General features: G+C 44.9%; 1 protein-coding gene across 10 annotated transcripts in view; it reads left to right on the top strand.

Annotated features, from left to right (window-relative positions):
• Positions 1-13,939, top strand: part of per (period circadian regulator) — a 33,956-nt gene that overhangs the window by 13,708 nt on the left and 6,309 nt on the right. For 4 of the 10 annotated variants that reach the window (XM_033469259.2, XM_033469260.2, XM_076521620.1 and 1 more), the window contains 13 exons: positions 851-981; positions 1,314-1,512; positions 2,079-2,303; positions 4,478-4,662; positions 5,047-5,331; positions 6,717-6,863; positions 10,379-10,625; positions 10,740-11,122; positions 11,401-11,594; positions 11,952-12,112; positions 12,760-13,010; positions 13,101-13,319; positions 13,453-13,764. In XM_033469259.2, coding sequence (XP_033325150.2) covers positions 851-981; positions 1,314-1,512; positions 2,079-2,303; positions 4,478-4,662; positions 5,047-5,331; positions 6,717-6,863; positions 10,379-10,625; positions 10,740-11,122; positions 11,401-11,594; positions 11,952-12,112; positions 12,760-13,010; positions 13,101-13,319; positions 13,453-13,764 — 2,939 coding nt within the window. The remainder of the gene's footprint in view (positions 1-850; positions 982-1,313; positions 1,513-2,078; positions 2,304-4,477; positions 4,663-5,046; positions 5,332-6,716; positions 6,864-10,378; positions 10,626-10,739; positions 11,123-11,400; positions 11,595-11,951; positions 12,113-12,759; positions 13,011-13,100; positions 13,320-13,452; positions 13,765-13,939) is intronic. The other 6 variants (XM_033469266.2, XM_033469263.2, XM_033469262.2 and 3 more) reach the window with 6 other exon arrangements.

Here is a 13,939-nt window from a genome sequence, read left to right as displayed (position 1 = left end):
TTATCAAATTAATTTTAGAATCATTATAGGATATGTAACAGTGGCATATAAATTAAGTACGTGATAAATAATATAGAAAGAGATCGCATTTACAATTGGCCAAGATGATTTATGTCACGTTTTCCTAAAAATTCGAGCACGCGTTAAGCAAGATAAAAATGCATTAAAATTTTAATGCATTTCTCGTAATACTTTGTGTAGTTACACGATGCTTTATGTTAAATAGAAAAATAGCAGTAACGACGATAAGACACGATTCGATAAGAATTCCTTTTCTTCGGAGATAAAGTAAAATTCGTCGAAAGCAAAAGCATGCAATTCGATAGAACTCAATCGCAATTGAGTTACAGTATAATACAATGCATACTCGCAGACAAAGTAACTATCAGTCACATTCATCGAATTGTGTAACGCAGCCGGAACATAATTAAATTGTGCAATTCGATTAAGATTTCTCACAATTAGCGCGACTCTGCTATAAATAAACATGTACGTGTTCCAGTCTCTCTTAAAAGCAAGCTGTATTTCTACCTTTACGTCCGGCGAAGACACAATTAAACCGACCGACTGTTTCATCGTCGACAATGATCGATTTCCCGGGAATAGTCACCGATTTCTGTGCAGAACATCCTCCCTATGGTTCCCGTGTCCTTCCTCGAAGCTGCATCTCACTCGAGATACATCTGCTCCCAACAATAAACCAAAAAGGCATCCCTGAAATATCCAGAGCCTCCACGAAACGTCTCCGAGAACGTACAATCCTGCTTCTTGCGTTCGAAACCTATCAGCATGTGTACGAAGAAGAAACGTGATATAACGATGAGAATTTTTGTTTGGCGTTAAAAACAAGAAGAAGTAACCACCGTAGAATTGGTGGATGCCACGGACCCCGGCGAGCACAACGGGGATACTGTCTCTGATCCGGAAGCAGGGATTGCTTCGCGAACGAATCCGCTGGACGATTCCACCTCTCAAGCCAACGTTAGTATTTTCACTGCGGCGAACTCAACAATCGGGAAACCAAACGCGGACAAGCTTGGCTAATCTAGATAACTGTGGTAGAGAGATTAGAGTTATGCCAATCGCTTCGGATTATGCCAATCGCTTCGAATTCCACTTACAGCGAATGCATGGAATTGTTCTCATAAAAATGCCTCGAAATCTGCGGTCTATCTAGGCCATCTAGTGCAAGTCGGTTTCGTAATAATCTCGATGGCGCAGAGTCTATCTCGAAGAAAATAGACTCAGCGTCTTCTAGGCGCCTAACACCGATATTATGGTTTATCTGCCAGCATTCATCTTGTGTTCCACAGGAGGGATTTTGCGCGGTGATCTCGATGCACGACGGCCTCGTGTTGTACACAACTCCCTCGATATGCACAGCTCTAGGATATCCGAAGGACGCGTGGATCGGTCGATCCTTTATCGATTACGTCCACCCTAAGGACAAGGGAACGTTCGCCGATCAGATCAGCAGCGGAATCGTCTCGCCGCACGAGGACAGGCCGAAAGGTAACTTATCTATTTTGCGCGACATTGTTTCGCGTAAAGATCGTTGCCAACGTTAATTGCAAGGAGCAGGAATTAACGCCCTAGTTTTACCAGAAATCCTATACTGTAATTTCTCTCGGAAATGTTCGGAGGTCGGAGTTGAAACCGCTAGATCCGAGAATCGCGATCCTTCGGGCCTCGCGGCTCGTTTTTGTAGAAACTCGGGACAGTCGACAAAAAAGCCAGCGACCAGCTTGCTGGCGCACATTAATATGAATTCATAGCGACGCCGGAATAAAAACGACGACTGAACTTTTTTATTTCTAATTTTTTGCCACGATTCGAACTTGTAACCGCGCGAGTTTTTTTTATCTGACTCACATCCATTTTGTAGTGTCCTTCGGGAACTCCGTCGACCCTTGGCATCGACGTAGCAATAAATTACATGGACGTAGAATCGGCACAGGGAAATTCACAGCATCCCGAAATTAGGCATTTCCGAGAGAGATTACTGTATCTTTTTATTACTGTTATGTTTTGCGTTCGCAAACGTGTTGTGCAAGACAATGTGTTGGTATCTTTGTTAGCAGGCATCAACGGCAGACGAGCGAGCTTGTTCTGCGGACTGAGAAAGTATTCGAGATCCATGGTCCACCAGGCGATCGGCCATCACTCGGAGGCTAGATCGAACTTGTACCTTCCGTTCCACTTGACGTTATCGTTCCGGGACTTTCGGGACCGGGCGACGGAGCAGCAACACAAAGCCATGTTCCTGGTGGTTACTGCCCAACCAGTTCATTCTGCATATAAAGGTAGCACGATTGAAGATCTTCGAGAAGTGCCGACTGACGAAAAGATTCGATTGATTCCTATTCGCGTCTTCGACAAATTCGAAATAGCGTTCGTTAGCCGGAAATCCACCGTGTGAGAAGACGAGGTGCACCGACCACGGTCGTCCCGTCGCAAAATTATCCGCGACGCTGAAAGTTTGCTTCCGCGAGCCGCCGCGGAAATCGGCTCTTTTGCACGCAAGCGTGGCATACGGATGAAAAATAAATCTCAGCGATTGCACGGAAGTTTCGAAAAGGCGTGCGGACTGTGTCGGAGGTGAACTTTTGCGACGACGGGAGCAGGGACGAGGCCGGCGCGCCTCGCGTTCGCACACGGTGTGCTCGAAACGGATGATGGAATCGAGTCGTTTTGTTAGTCTAATCTAATCGACGACACTACATGACTCGGTGGTTTCCATGGCGACATGCCTTATACGGAAGGTAATTTCTATTAAATCAGAATTGTTTACTCGAAGACTCGCGACGATGTTGATAGTCTCTCATCTTTGTCGTTTGCTCATTTATTCGTTTTTCTCGTCATCTGGCCAGTTTTTCGTTTTCGTTCAGTTTGGAGACCACTGTTTCGATGATTCATTTCAACGGAAACAATTCTATTCTAACATGCGCACTTCGCATCATCGTTTTTCGTCGATAGACGAAAGGCTTCACCCCATGCTTTGCTTGTCGGAGCCGTGTCGCAAACGTTAACGTTTATAATTTAACCGCTTGTTGGTGTCTCGAGCGAAACGGGTCCGAGAAAGAGAAAAGAAACGATGCACGTCGAATGTTTCTCTTTTCTCGCGTTGTCGGGCGGAACGCGATCGAAAGAAGATCGAAAATATTTTCTGACTGAAATCTTGCGTCTAACAGTTTGGCTTTTTACCGTACGGCTTTCTGTGTGTGGTGTTATCGGCACAGAGAATAAGTAACAATACATTTATTTTCTTTCAAGCAGTCGAGACAGTAATTGGTGAAAGTGACGCGAAAAGATTATGCCACATCGTGGCGGTACGTTTTCGTTCGAGCTTGTTGATATTTCCAATCGAGATAAGTTATCAATTATCGTGCACATAAACGCGTCCAGGTACGACGAAGACGTACGTAACTTAATTGCTCTGGTTTCCTTAGCTGGCATATAATTTTCTAATTAAGCTTCATTCTCCCCTCGCTCTGGCATTAACGCTTACACGGAGAAGATTTCGCAATAATTTCTTTCCATGTTTGTGCGTTTCGTTTGTTCGTGTAGTTGTAGAGCGATACAAGGTTGACTGCCGTTAGCGCTCGTCGGATAAAGAGAGAATCCATTATTTCAATTTATTTTTATATCTTTCCAATCGATCTTCACCAGAAATGCTGACTGCACCGTTTCTCCCATTAACAATTCGAATCGCAATCATTGGTTAATATCGTTGCTAAAATCATTATAACACACGAAAGTGTCCATTGGAAACTTGTTTCGAAAACGGCAGAATGTTTTAGATCCGATTTAGAATGATCTTTTTACTTTGAAACTTGCTCGTGCGCTTATCCATCGACCAGTTATAAAACATTGTAATTGCTTAAGCGAATTGCTTTAAGCTTGTTTAAGCGAATTAATGCGCTAGCCGAAGTCAGTCTTTCAGTGTGCCATGCTAAAAAAGAGAGAGAGAGAGAGAGAGAGAGAGAGCTACAGAGAAGCCTGTTGAAGGGTTCGCATGAACGAATGACCGAAACTGGCATTCGGTTGTAATCTAAATAGTTCTTTTGTTCCGAAGGTGTCGTGCAAAAATAATGTATCCTGTGTTATACGAAACGAATAAGGTGCGTATAAAACAGACGGAAAGGGAACGAGAGCGAGAGTAAGAGAGAGAGAAAAAGAGTGAGAGAGAGAGAAAAAAAGAGCAATAACGACTAACTGAACGATCGGATAGAGATAACGAAAGCGGTAAATGACGGTAATGATAAAAGTAACCAAACGAAAGGGAACAAAAAGAAAATATCAAACAAAAGAGCAAGTAAATCGCGCGCACGCAGGCTTTTCTGCGAAGGTACATTTGTAGTTGTTTTTTTGCTTTTAACGCGTGCCATTCAAATGACTAAAACTTTTCATTACGGTGGAACCGTCTGGCAAGAGATAGAATGACCCCGACCTTTGTTTTTATTATCGTTCTCCGCAGCGCCAGAAGAAACGATAATATCTTCGATATTCACGACCCGGCACACAGCGACGTGCTACCTATCCCATGTCGATCCCGACGTAGTCCAATACTTTGGATACCTACCACAGGATATGGTCGGCCGTTCGCTGTTTGACTTCTACCATCCCGAGGATCTGCCATTCATCAAAGACATCTATGAGACTGTGAGCATGCGCATCCCAGAACCGAAAAAAACAACCATTGTTTTCATAGGCTTCGATCGGTGACACGAAAGTATAATCGATTAATCGAGAAATTACGAGTCAAAATCAAAATCGAACAAAAAAACAAATAATAATAATAATAATAAAGAACGAAACGGTACGGGGATAGGTGTGAATGATAGAGAGACTAGGGAGTAAATACGGACGAGAGAAAGATACGGGTGTGAATCCGTAGAAAAAAGTGCGAGCAAAAGAGACGTGCGAGTCCCGAGAGCGTCCCGTACGACATATACACACACGACAAATAATAAAATATTCTGAATCGGCGTTATTAGTCACCCGCCCCTCGATTAATTCAATACTTATACGCGTATCGTTGAACAGGTGATCAGGCTCGAAGGTGCCTCCTTCAGATCGAAACCCTACAGGTTCGGAGTGCAGAACGGTGGCTACGTCGTCCTCGAAACCGAGTGGTCGTCCTTTATCAATCCCTGGACGAAAAAACTAGAGTTTGTCGTAGGTCAACACAGAGTACTGAAGGGCCCGGCGAATTCCGATATATTCCGCTTGCCGAGCGCCACCGAGTTCGGCCAGCTGGTCAACATTAGCGAGGAGGTGATCAAAGAGTCCAAGATCATACAAGGGGAAATACGGGCGCTTCTCGACGAGGTACGTTTTCTCTCACCGATCAGATCCGCCCCGACCCAGCGGTGTATCTACATAGTTAGAGCGCAATAATGTCTAATTGGCCGTGCGTGTATGTCCGACGATTGTCGAGTCCTTTCGAAAAGGTAAAACCCGTAGCGCCGTGGCGTTCAGCGGTATTCGCTTGATCAAGAATTCGTTCGAACAAGAATTCATTTGTATACAAATTCGGTCGAGTAAGAATTCATTTGTATAAGAATCTATTCGAACAAGAATTCATTTGTATAAGAATTCATTCGAACAAGAATTCATTTGTATAAGAATTCGTTCGAACAAGAATTCATTTGTATAAGAATTCATTTGTATAAGAATTCATTCGAACAAGAATTCATTTGTATAAGAATTCATTCGAACAAGAATTCATTTGTATAAGAATTCATTCGAACAAGAATTCATTCGAACAAGAATTCATTTGTATAAGAATTCATTCGAACAAGAATTCATTTGTATAAGAATTTATTCGAGTAAGAATTTATTCGAACAAGAATTCATTTGTACAAGAATTCATTTGTACAAGAATTCATTTGTACAAGAATTCATTCGAACAAGAATTCATTCGACCAAGAATTCATTAGTATAATAATACATTAGAATAAGAATTCATTCAAGCAAGAATTCATTTGCACAAAAAGTCGTTCGTTATTCGAATATAAATTCATTCGGCAAACGCATGGTTCCGGATTCGAGACAGAAAGCGCCATCCCTTCTTTCAGCTGGGAATGATGAAAGCACCGGCAAGTCATTAAGCATACGTAACATGGAATTTGTTTGTTTCTTCGAGCATCGATCCGCTCTAATTGTCGCGGCGATTACATTGAACTTGGTCTGATCATTATCTGGTATTGAACGCCACGAAACTATTGTGAATGCACGTTCTAGATATATGGTTCACGTGTCACGTAATACACGAACCTGATACGTATACCATGAAGGGGATGTGCGGATACGCGGGTCGGGAGGTGTCGGACCAATTTTAGAGAGAATTTCGAAGATCGTTTCTATCGTCGCAGAAAAATTCGAGACGAAAATTGTCGAGATAAATCGTGCGCGATTAAAACGATACTCTCGAGTTTGCCGTTCTTTCCGAAGGTGACAAAAAGTCTGATCGCCTCTCGGCCCGATCTGAACCGGTAGACAACTGCGAAGTAAACGGCGAGCAATAGGCTAGCAATAAATCGAATCGAGGAACGTAAACGGGACAGGAAAGATCGATCGAATTAGGTCCTGTTATATTAATAGTCGCAACCGAACGAACCAAAAAAAAACAAAAAAAAACACTTAATTCCCAGCTAATGTGTCCACTCAATCCCCAACGTTTTTCTCTTTTGTTCTATCGTACGTCTGCGCAGAACATCCAAAGAAAGTCAGATATAGCGGAGCTCGACGTGTCGAAAAGATGCAAGGACCTCGCGTCCTTCATGGAAAATCTGCTCCAGGAGACGAGGGCACCCGGTCTTGGCAAAGATGTGCTCGCTGCCGACGACAGGAGTTTTTCGGTGACTATTAGCTACGTTTTAGTATCGCCGACACTTTTTTATCTATTCTGCTACTAGTAGTTACGCCTATGACGCGCTCTGGTGGCATGCTACGAGAAAGAAAAAAAAGTATACTTAATTCTCTTATACATATTTACCACGTTCTGCCTGCGACGAGATTACGTGGAACCTGTTCGAATCTTATTGTTAGATATTTGTAGACGCAACGTTTCCGACGATTGCGTTTTCCCAACGATCCGTTCGCCGCCGATGTTCTCGATCCCGCTGTCTCCTTTTTCGAACATCTTTTTGGTAGATGCCGTTTTAATAATTTAACGGAGAACAACGCGAACGCGTCGTGCCGAGAACGCATAGGAACCAATCGGCACGGTACAAGAAAAAAGAAATTTGCGATGCTTGAGAATCTTCTTAATTTGGTAACTCGCCGGAAGTGGCCAAGTTATTGTGCTCGAACAAGAAATTTCATATTTTTCAAGTATAGAATAGAGCTCGCTATTACAGCGTTGTAATGTTAGTGTTTACAAGCACAAATTGAACGCTTGAATCGGCCGGCGATTATATTATCGAACAGAATCAAATTAGGATTCGGTCGAATGTAAAGCAAAAATACTAGACAGCTTGTAGAAAATTCTGGATATATAAAAATCGCGCATCCAGATCCGTCTTAAATCCGCGTTCTTTTTAAACAATGAGATCTCTGTGTAATAGCTTACACTGTCGCCAGATGTTGAAGTTAATGATTATACGAATTACATTATTGGCACAACTATAGTTAACCCCTTGCACTGAAACGACGATCTATCAAATATACATGGAAATCAAATTCGCCACTTTAATTATCAATATTTAAACGCTGTAAAGCGAAGGCTTTTTCTTGCTCGCCCAGGAATTTATCAGCGAAGAGAAACTGACAATCGCGACGCGGCTGCGAAAGAAATCGCGGTGCAAGGGGTGCGCCCGTTTCTAGGAGAAATCTTTAGAGTAGAATAATTTCGGCCACCGTCCATGATCATTGGCATTTCGTGGCACCAAACGACGTATTAAGTTTCGAACGATTGCGGTACGTAGCGATTTTAGAGCGGTTCTCTCTCGACGCCAGGTCGCAAGCATTTCTTTTCTCTTTGCTGGACCGCTCTGAAAAGCATGACGTAAGTAGAGTATAATCGACTTAGGTGGACGACGGGGAAAATATTCTCGGCTGATACGTTTGTTCAGGAAGCGACCAGATAATTGAACTTCTCGTCACGCCACGTTTCGTTTCGTTTCGTTTCGTTTCGTTTCGTTTAGTCCGAATTCCGCGACGCGTTCTCGTGTTCGAGTTTACGTCGACGAACGAAAAAAAAAGGAAACCGAGGCTCTGGTTGCTTCCTGCGGGTATACGTCGGCGAATATCTTAGATGATAATTGCAAAGCAATGGGTGCAAGGTGAGTAAAAGGTACACAGCAATTGATTAAACATTTTACAGCCTGGTGTCACGATCTAACCGGATGGTTGTCTCGCAAAAGTAACACTGTAGCCACGTATTTCTCGCAAGTTAGGGTAATTCACGCACACCTGCTACCGTAATTTCGTACGTGGCTAGTCGCGTAAGTAAGAACTAATGTTAAAGAGAACGGAAAACGGGGAAAGAGAAAAAAAGAGGAGAGAAAGAGAGTAATGAGAGAGAGAGCGGAAACGAAAATTCTATGAACCGTCTACCAAGTTGTTTCGTAGGACGGAGGGCAAACTGAGAGAATTGCGTAGGTCCGGTGATGGATAGCGTCAATTTCAAAACCTTGTAGGGACGTTGTTGGTAAGTCTACTTACATATCTTTCATTCAATTATCATTATTCGTTAAAACTTGATTAGAAACGAAAATCTTAGAGAACCATTTCGACTCACAATGTCAACCTCCATTGCAACAGTTTGGAACATACTGTAACTGATCGCTCCCGTTTTCCCGGCGTCCGCGGACGAACGAACGCCGACGGACCGTGGGAGAGCCGAGAAGCGTGTGTCGCAGAGAAAAACCGAACGTAGATAATGGGCGTTTCATCGGACAATTGTGTCCGGTAATCCTCGAGTTTCGGCGGGGTCGATGTCGTCGGCAAATCTCCTCGATCTCCTCCTCGGCGGATCGATCGCTCGATTCAAAGGCGCATTCGATCCGATCTCGCTTTCATTGAATTCTCGCGACAGAGTACACCACCCCAACGGAGAAGACGTTTCCTTATTCCGCGCTGTCTTCTCGTCGCTCCAAGCTTTCGCGCAACTTTCGTCGACCGTGGATTTGCCTGGCTGCGTGCGTTTCATTTTCGTGGAGTTTTGGGGTGTCCAGACGGCGGTTCTTCTTCGTTACGAGAACTTCCTCCCTCGTCTCCAAGTTCCAGAAGATTTTCCTCGTCGTACCTTCTCGACTGCGATTTCGCAAGGATACAATGCTGGTTGCGTTTCACGGTCACCAATCGGTTCGCAGATCCCGTGAACCGCATTGGATCGTTCGTACGTCTGTCACGAAGCTGCGAACCCTTTTCGACCGGACGTTTTCGAAATGTCGACGGAACCCCTTCCGACGAACCCTGCTGCTACGTGGTCGCGATTTTCTAGCACACGAGAAACGATCGGTACAGCTAACGGCTACAAGTGTATTGATAAATTATTGCAATATGTGACGTTCGTGAATAGAGGCCCCGCGTGTCTCTTCGCTTACAAGGTTTTGAAACTAACGAGAGGAATCGAGAGGGCGAGAATGGCGGACCGAGCGTGTCCGGGGCTGTGTGCGAATGATTCGGCGGTCTCTCGGATTTTCGGCGGAAACGATCGACCACCTTTCGTCCGTCGATCGTTCGATCTTGTTCTGGCTACGATCTTGTTCCGGCGTTTATCTTCGAAACGAACGTTCTCCCAACGTGTTCTCGAGGCCGAGTTACACGCGAGAAAACCCGTGGGCGAGCCGCGGTTGGACGGCGTGCGATTTTCAGTAGCAGGTCGAATCATCGTTTCGACGATTTTTTATCGATCCGCGCGTCGATTCTCTTCGCCGGGGATGCGTCGAAACACGATTCGAGGGAAGCCTAGGGGAGCAAGTGTGCGAATGAGGAAGGCGCGGGTGGGCTGGGCGCGGTTGGAATAACGGACTTGGTAGGAAGTTGGTCGAAGTTGTGCTGTAGTCGAAGTAACAGTTTGTCGCAGGCCTGGGAAACAAAATGAATAAGTTGATCAACTGGTCGCTCGTGCGCTGTAAAAAAATTGCATTTTTGCGGTGGCAAGTCTCGCGTTGGCCGACACACGCGTGGTCGCTGGATCCTCCCCAACTACCCCCCTTCCTTTTGCATCGCGCGGTAACAAGCGTGTTTTGTTTTTAACCGGTGAATTTGTTCGCGACCGAATAACCCGGTAACACGGAAGTAGAACAATTTCGTAACCGCCCCCCCCCCTCCCCCTAACGCAACGCAACGCAAATATGCAAAACAACTGACAGTGACGAAAATCATGTGACAACTCATTCTAAGTCGCTACAATATACTTGTGAAGGGATCACGCAATCCCTTGTTGCAGGAACACGACAGCGTGATGCTCGGTGAGATATCGCCCCATCACGAGTACTACGACAGTAAATCATCCACCGAGACGCCGCCGAGCTACAATCAGCTCAACTACAATGAGAATATCGAAAGATTCTTTAAGAGCAAACCCCCGGTGACCACCATGTACGGCAGCGACGAGGAGAACATTAATTCCAGCAACGACGAGGGTGAGAAGACCAGTCCGAACTCAGCAGGTATTTAGATTTAACGTTTCTTCTAGTTCTTCTTCTTCTTCTTTTGCACTCTATCGAAATTTCTTTGACGAGATAAATATTGTTACGTAATAATAATAATAATGTTATCGATAGCAAGGAAATGCATGTCGCCGATTAACGGAAGCGGCGCGAGCGGCAGCGGTAGCGCCGAGAATCTGAGCAGCGGGTCCAACAATCAGACCAGTTCGGCGAGCAGAGGCAACACCTCGAACACCGCCAGCAACACCACCACCACCGAAAGCTTCAAGCCACCCACCCTGACCGAGTCGCTATTGAATCGTCACAACGAGGACATGGAGAAACTGATGATGCAGAAGCATCGGGAGCTCCGTTCCAGTATCAAGAACAGCGACAAGCTGAAGGATTCGCGGATCAAGACCGAGAAAATGTCCGGGGACCCGAACGCGCATTTCATCAATCAGGGTCACGGGGTGAAGAGAACCGGAAGCCACAGCTGGGAGGGAGATAGTTTTAAAGTTAGTTATACCTTGTATCTTTCGACGACAATGCAATACGATTTACTGAACTGGGAACATTTCTGTTGTTCGTGAGAGTTGTTCTTATATTAAGTCATTGCTATTCATCGTTTCACTATTCCGTGGTCGTGCGAATGTACGTCAGAAACGTACAATTACTAGGAGTTTAACGACGGTACTCGTTGATTGTAGAGATAAGAGTTGTTTAATCTACGCGAGCGTGTCTTCGGTTTGATCTCTAACTTTTGCTAAAGACAGTGTATATACTGTTTCATCAGATCTCCAAGCACGAGGAAATGTCGAGAACAAGTACCGCGGGTCAATTCCCTACCAACGTCACTACGACGGTGGCAAGCATGAGTCTCGATCAATCGACTGTTATCCAAGCTGGTGGCAACATAAACCTGTGGCAACCTTTGTCGGTGACCGTGCCGCCTCCGCCGCCTGCTCAGCCAAGCAACGTGCTACCAAAGTGAGTCAATCTGCAATACGAAATGACTGAACACGTTATCCTAACTTTTTGGCCACGTGAAAATGTTTCCATTTCATTATACACGATGTACAATGTGTTGTAGGAGCTTAAATATCAGATAATCGAGAGACGTGTAACCTGAAGAAATGTAAAATTAACGAATGCACATTTTTCAAGTTAGATCTTATCATCGCATGCAACTGGCTAACAATTACTGTAAACTGAGATTCTGTTTGAGACAGATTGCGAGACTATATTCGCAATCCTTTTTAATCCTCGAAAGAGCTGATTCGATAGGATAATCTACTCACGAATTACCGAAGTATCTATCGGCCAATGATTCTGTTCAAATTACAGCGCCAATACACAAGCAATACCCAGGATACCAGTACTGCCGTCGATGATTCCGGTATATTATGTTCCGGTCCCACAAACCAAGGACCATCCGGTTTTATCGCCGATGCAGGAGAAGCCAAGCCCGCCCCAATCCATGCAACAGCCACAGATCAATCCTTACAGTATGTACATTCTTCTTCAAAGAATGACTTTAGAATAGAGTACGAAAAGGAAGGAGTGAAACAGAGAAGTAAGAAATACAGAGAAAATTGATGCACTTACTGGCAAAAGCTAAGAAGCAAACCAAATGACCAATGAATACAATTAATACAATTATTACAATTATCGTTATTACAAGTTCTGCGGAACAGTATAGTTTACAACTTTCTCTTCTTAGACCACAATCGCATAGAGATACACAGTCCAGTTTACAACAGAATACACAAACACAAAAAAGAGATGTGTGCAATAGACACGCGATAAAACGTTGCCGAGAATAACACACATGACACTTGTCAGAACAGTTTGGTTTCTTAACTTACGTCTCAAAGTGTTCATAAGCTATCATCCGTGCGCTTTGGAATCCATTAGACTGAGAGAAGTCAGTTAGAATCAGCTATTGTTCCAGCAACCCGAAACTTTCAAATTTCGCCTGATTTAATTCGCCTTTCTTCACTAATCTCATTTATCTCTATACCCGTCTTTATCTATTTATCTCGTTTATCCATCTAAACTCGTCCTTGTCGATTCGTTAACTCGCAAGCTTCTGTAGAAGAATGAGATTTTCACGGGAACAAAGATGATCGAGCGTTCCAATCGAATTTTCCAGTGTTCGTGCCAGTGTCGTACGTGACGACGACGATGGCCGGAGTGATTTGTCCTCCGGTGTTCGGTGGCCCGCCGCCAGCCGGCATGATGTACAGGCCTTTCGTGACCCCTGAACTGACGCCGGTTACGCGCGAAACTAACAACCAGTCTGTTGTTGACAAGTGTTTGGAACGGAAGCGACCGGCGAGTCAGGCGACCAGCGTCAAAGCGGAACCAGGCAGCACCATGGCGATGTCCGAGTCCTCGAAAAAGGTACGCTGATCTTGTTCACGCTTGGCATACAGCTCGGATATCGAATAATTCCCGTCGTTTCTACTATATTAGAAATTCAATCTTTATCAGGTATTATCACCCGGCGAGCTGTTCTCGTCCTGCGTCAGCATGGACGGCGGTTGCTCCAGCCTGGTAGACGCTCCGACGCCGGTCACTCAAAAGGTGCACAAGCAGAACGATTACAACGTCGACGAATCGAGCTCGTCAAGCTTCTACAGCAGTTTCCTGTACAAGAGCAGCGACAGCAGCTGCAACCCGGACCAGAAACCGACGGAGTACCTGCCCGAGGTGAGTCGACGCTTAACAGTTACCAAAAAGTGGCAAACCAGTTTCAGTAAGAATTTAGTAGCTAATTTGGTAGCCTTTGATACGATAACGGTCTATCCTCTTTCCGCCGACTATATCTGTCCGTTTTTTTCAGGAGAACACGAAGCAGCATCAAGGTAAGCGAAGAAAAGAGCCGCCCTGGCTCGAAGGTGTCCAGCTGACGCCAGAACTGATATACGAGTACCAAATACACCCGAAGACACTGACCGAGGTGCTCCAAGCGGACATGGACGCCTTAAAGAATTTCAATCAGCCTTTGTTGGTGAACGACCAGCTGGGCCAGCTCTATCTGGACCTGGAGGTCGAGGGGTTCGAGACGAAGCTCGTCCTCGAGGACGGTATCACATCCAGCGGAAGCGACAGCGGGAGCAGCAACGGTAGCTGGACAGCGGGAACGATGTCGCAGGTAATGCACAGTACAAACAGTTTCATGATAAGTCTCGCGTAGCGTAATAAGGCTCGCTTATTTTATACATACGATTTTGATTGTTTTGAGAGAATAGAGAGGCATACAGTATTGCACGATCGTTTTCTTTTTTTGTTATTAATGCAACCTCGGTGTATCAACGGTGAAACGTGCT

This window comes from Megalopta genalis, chromosome 5, assembly GCF_051020955.1.
Source record: "Megalopta genalis isolate 19385.01 chromosome 5, iyMegGena1_principal, whole genome shotgun sequence".
NCBI lineage: Eukaryota > Metazoa > Arthropoda > Insecta > Hymenoptera > Halictidae > Megalopta > Megalopta genalis.
This window is presented reverse-complemented; position numbering and strand designations above follow the sequence as displayed.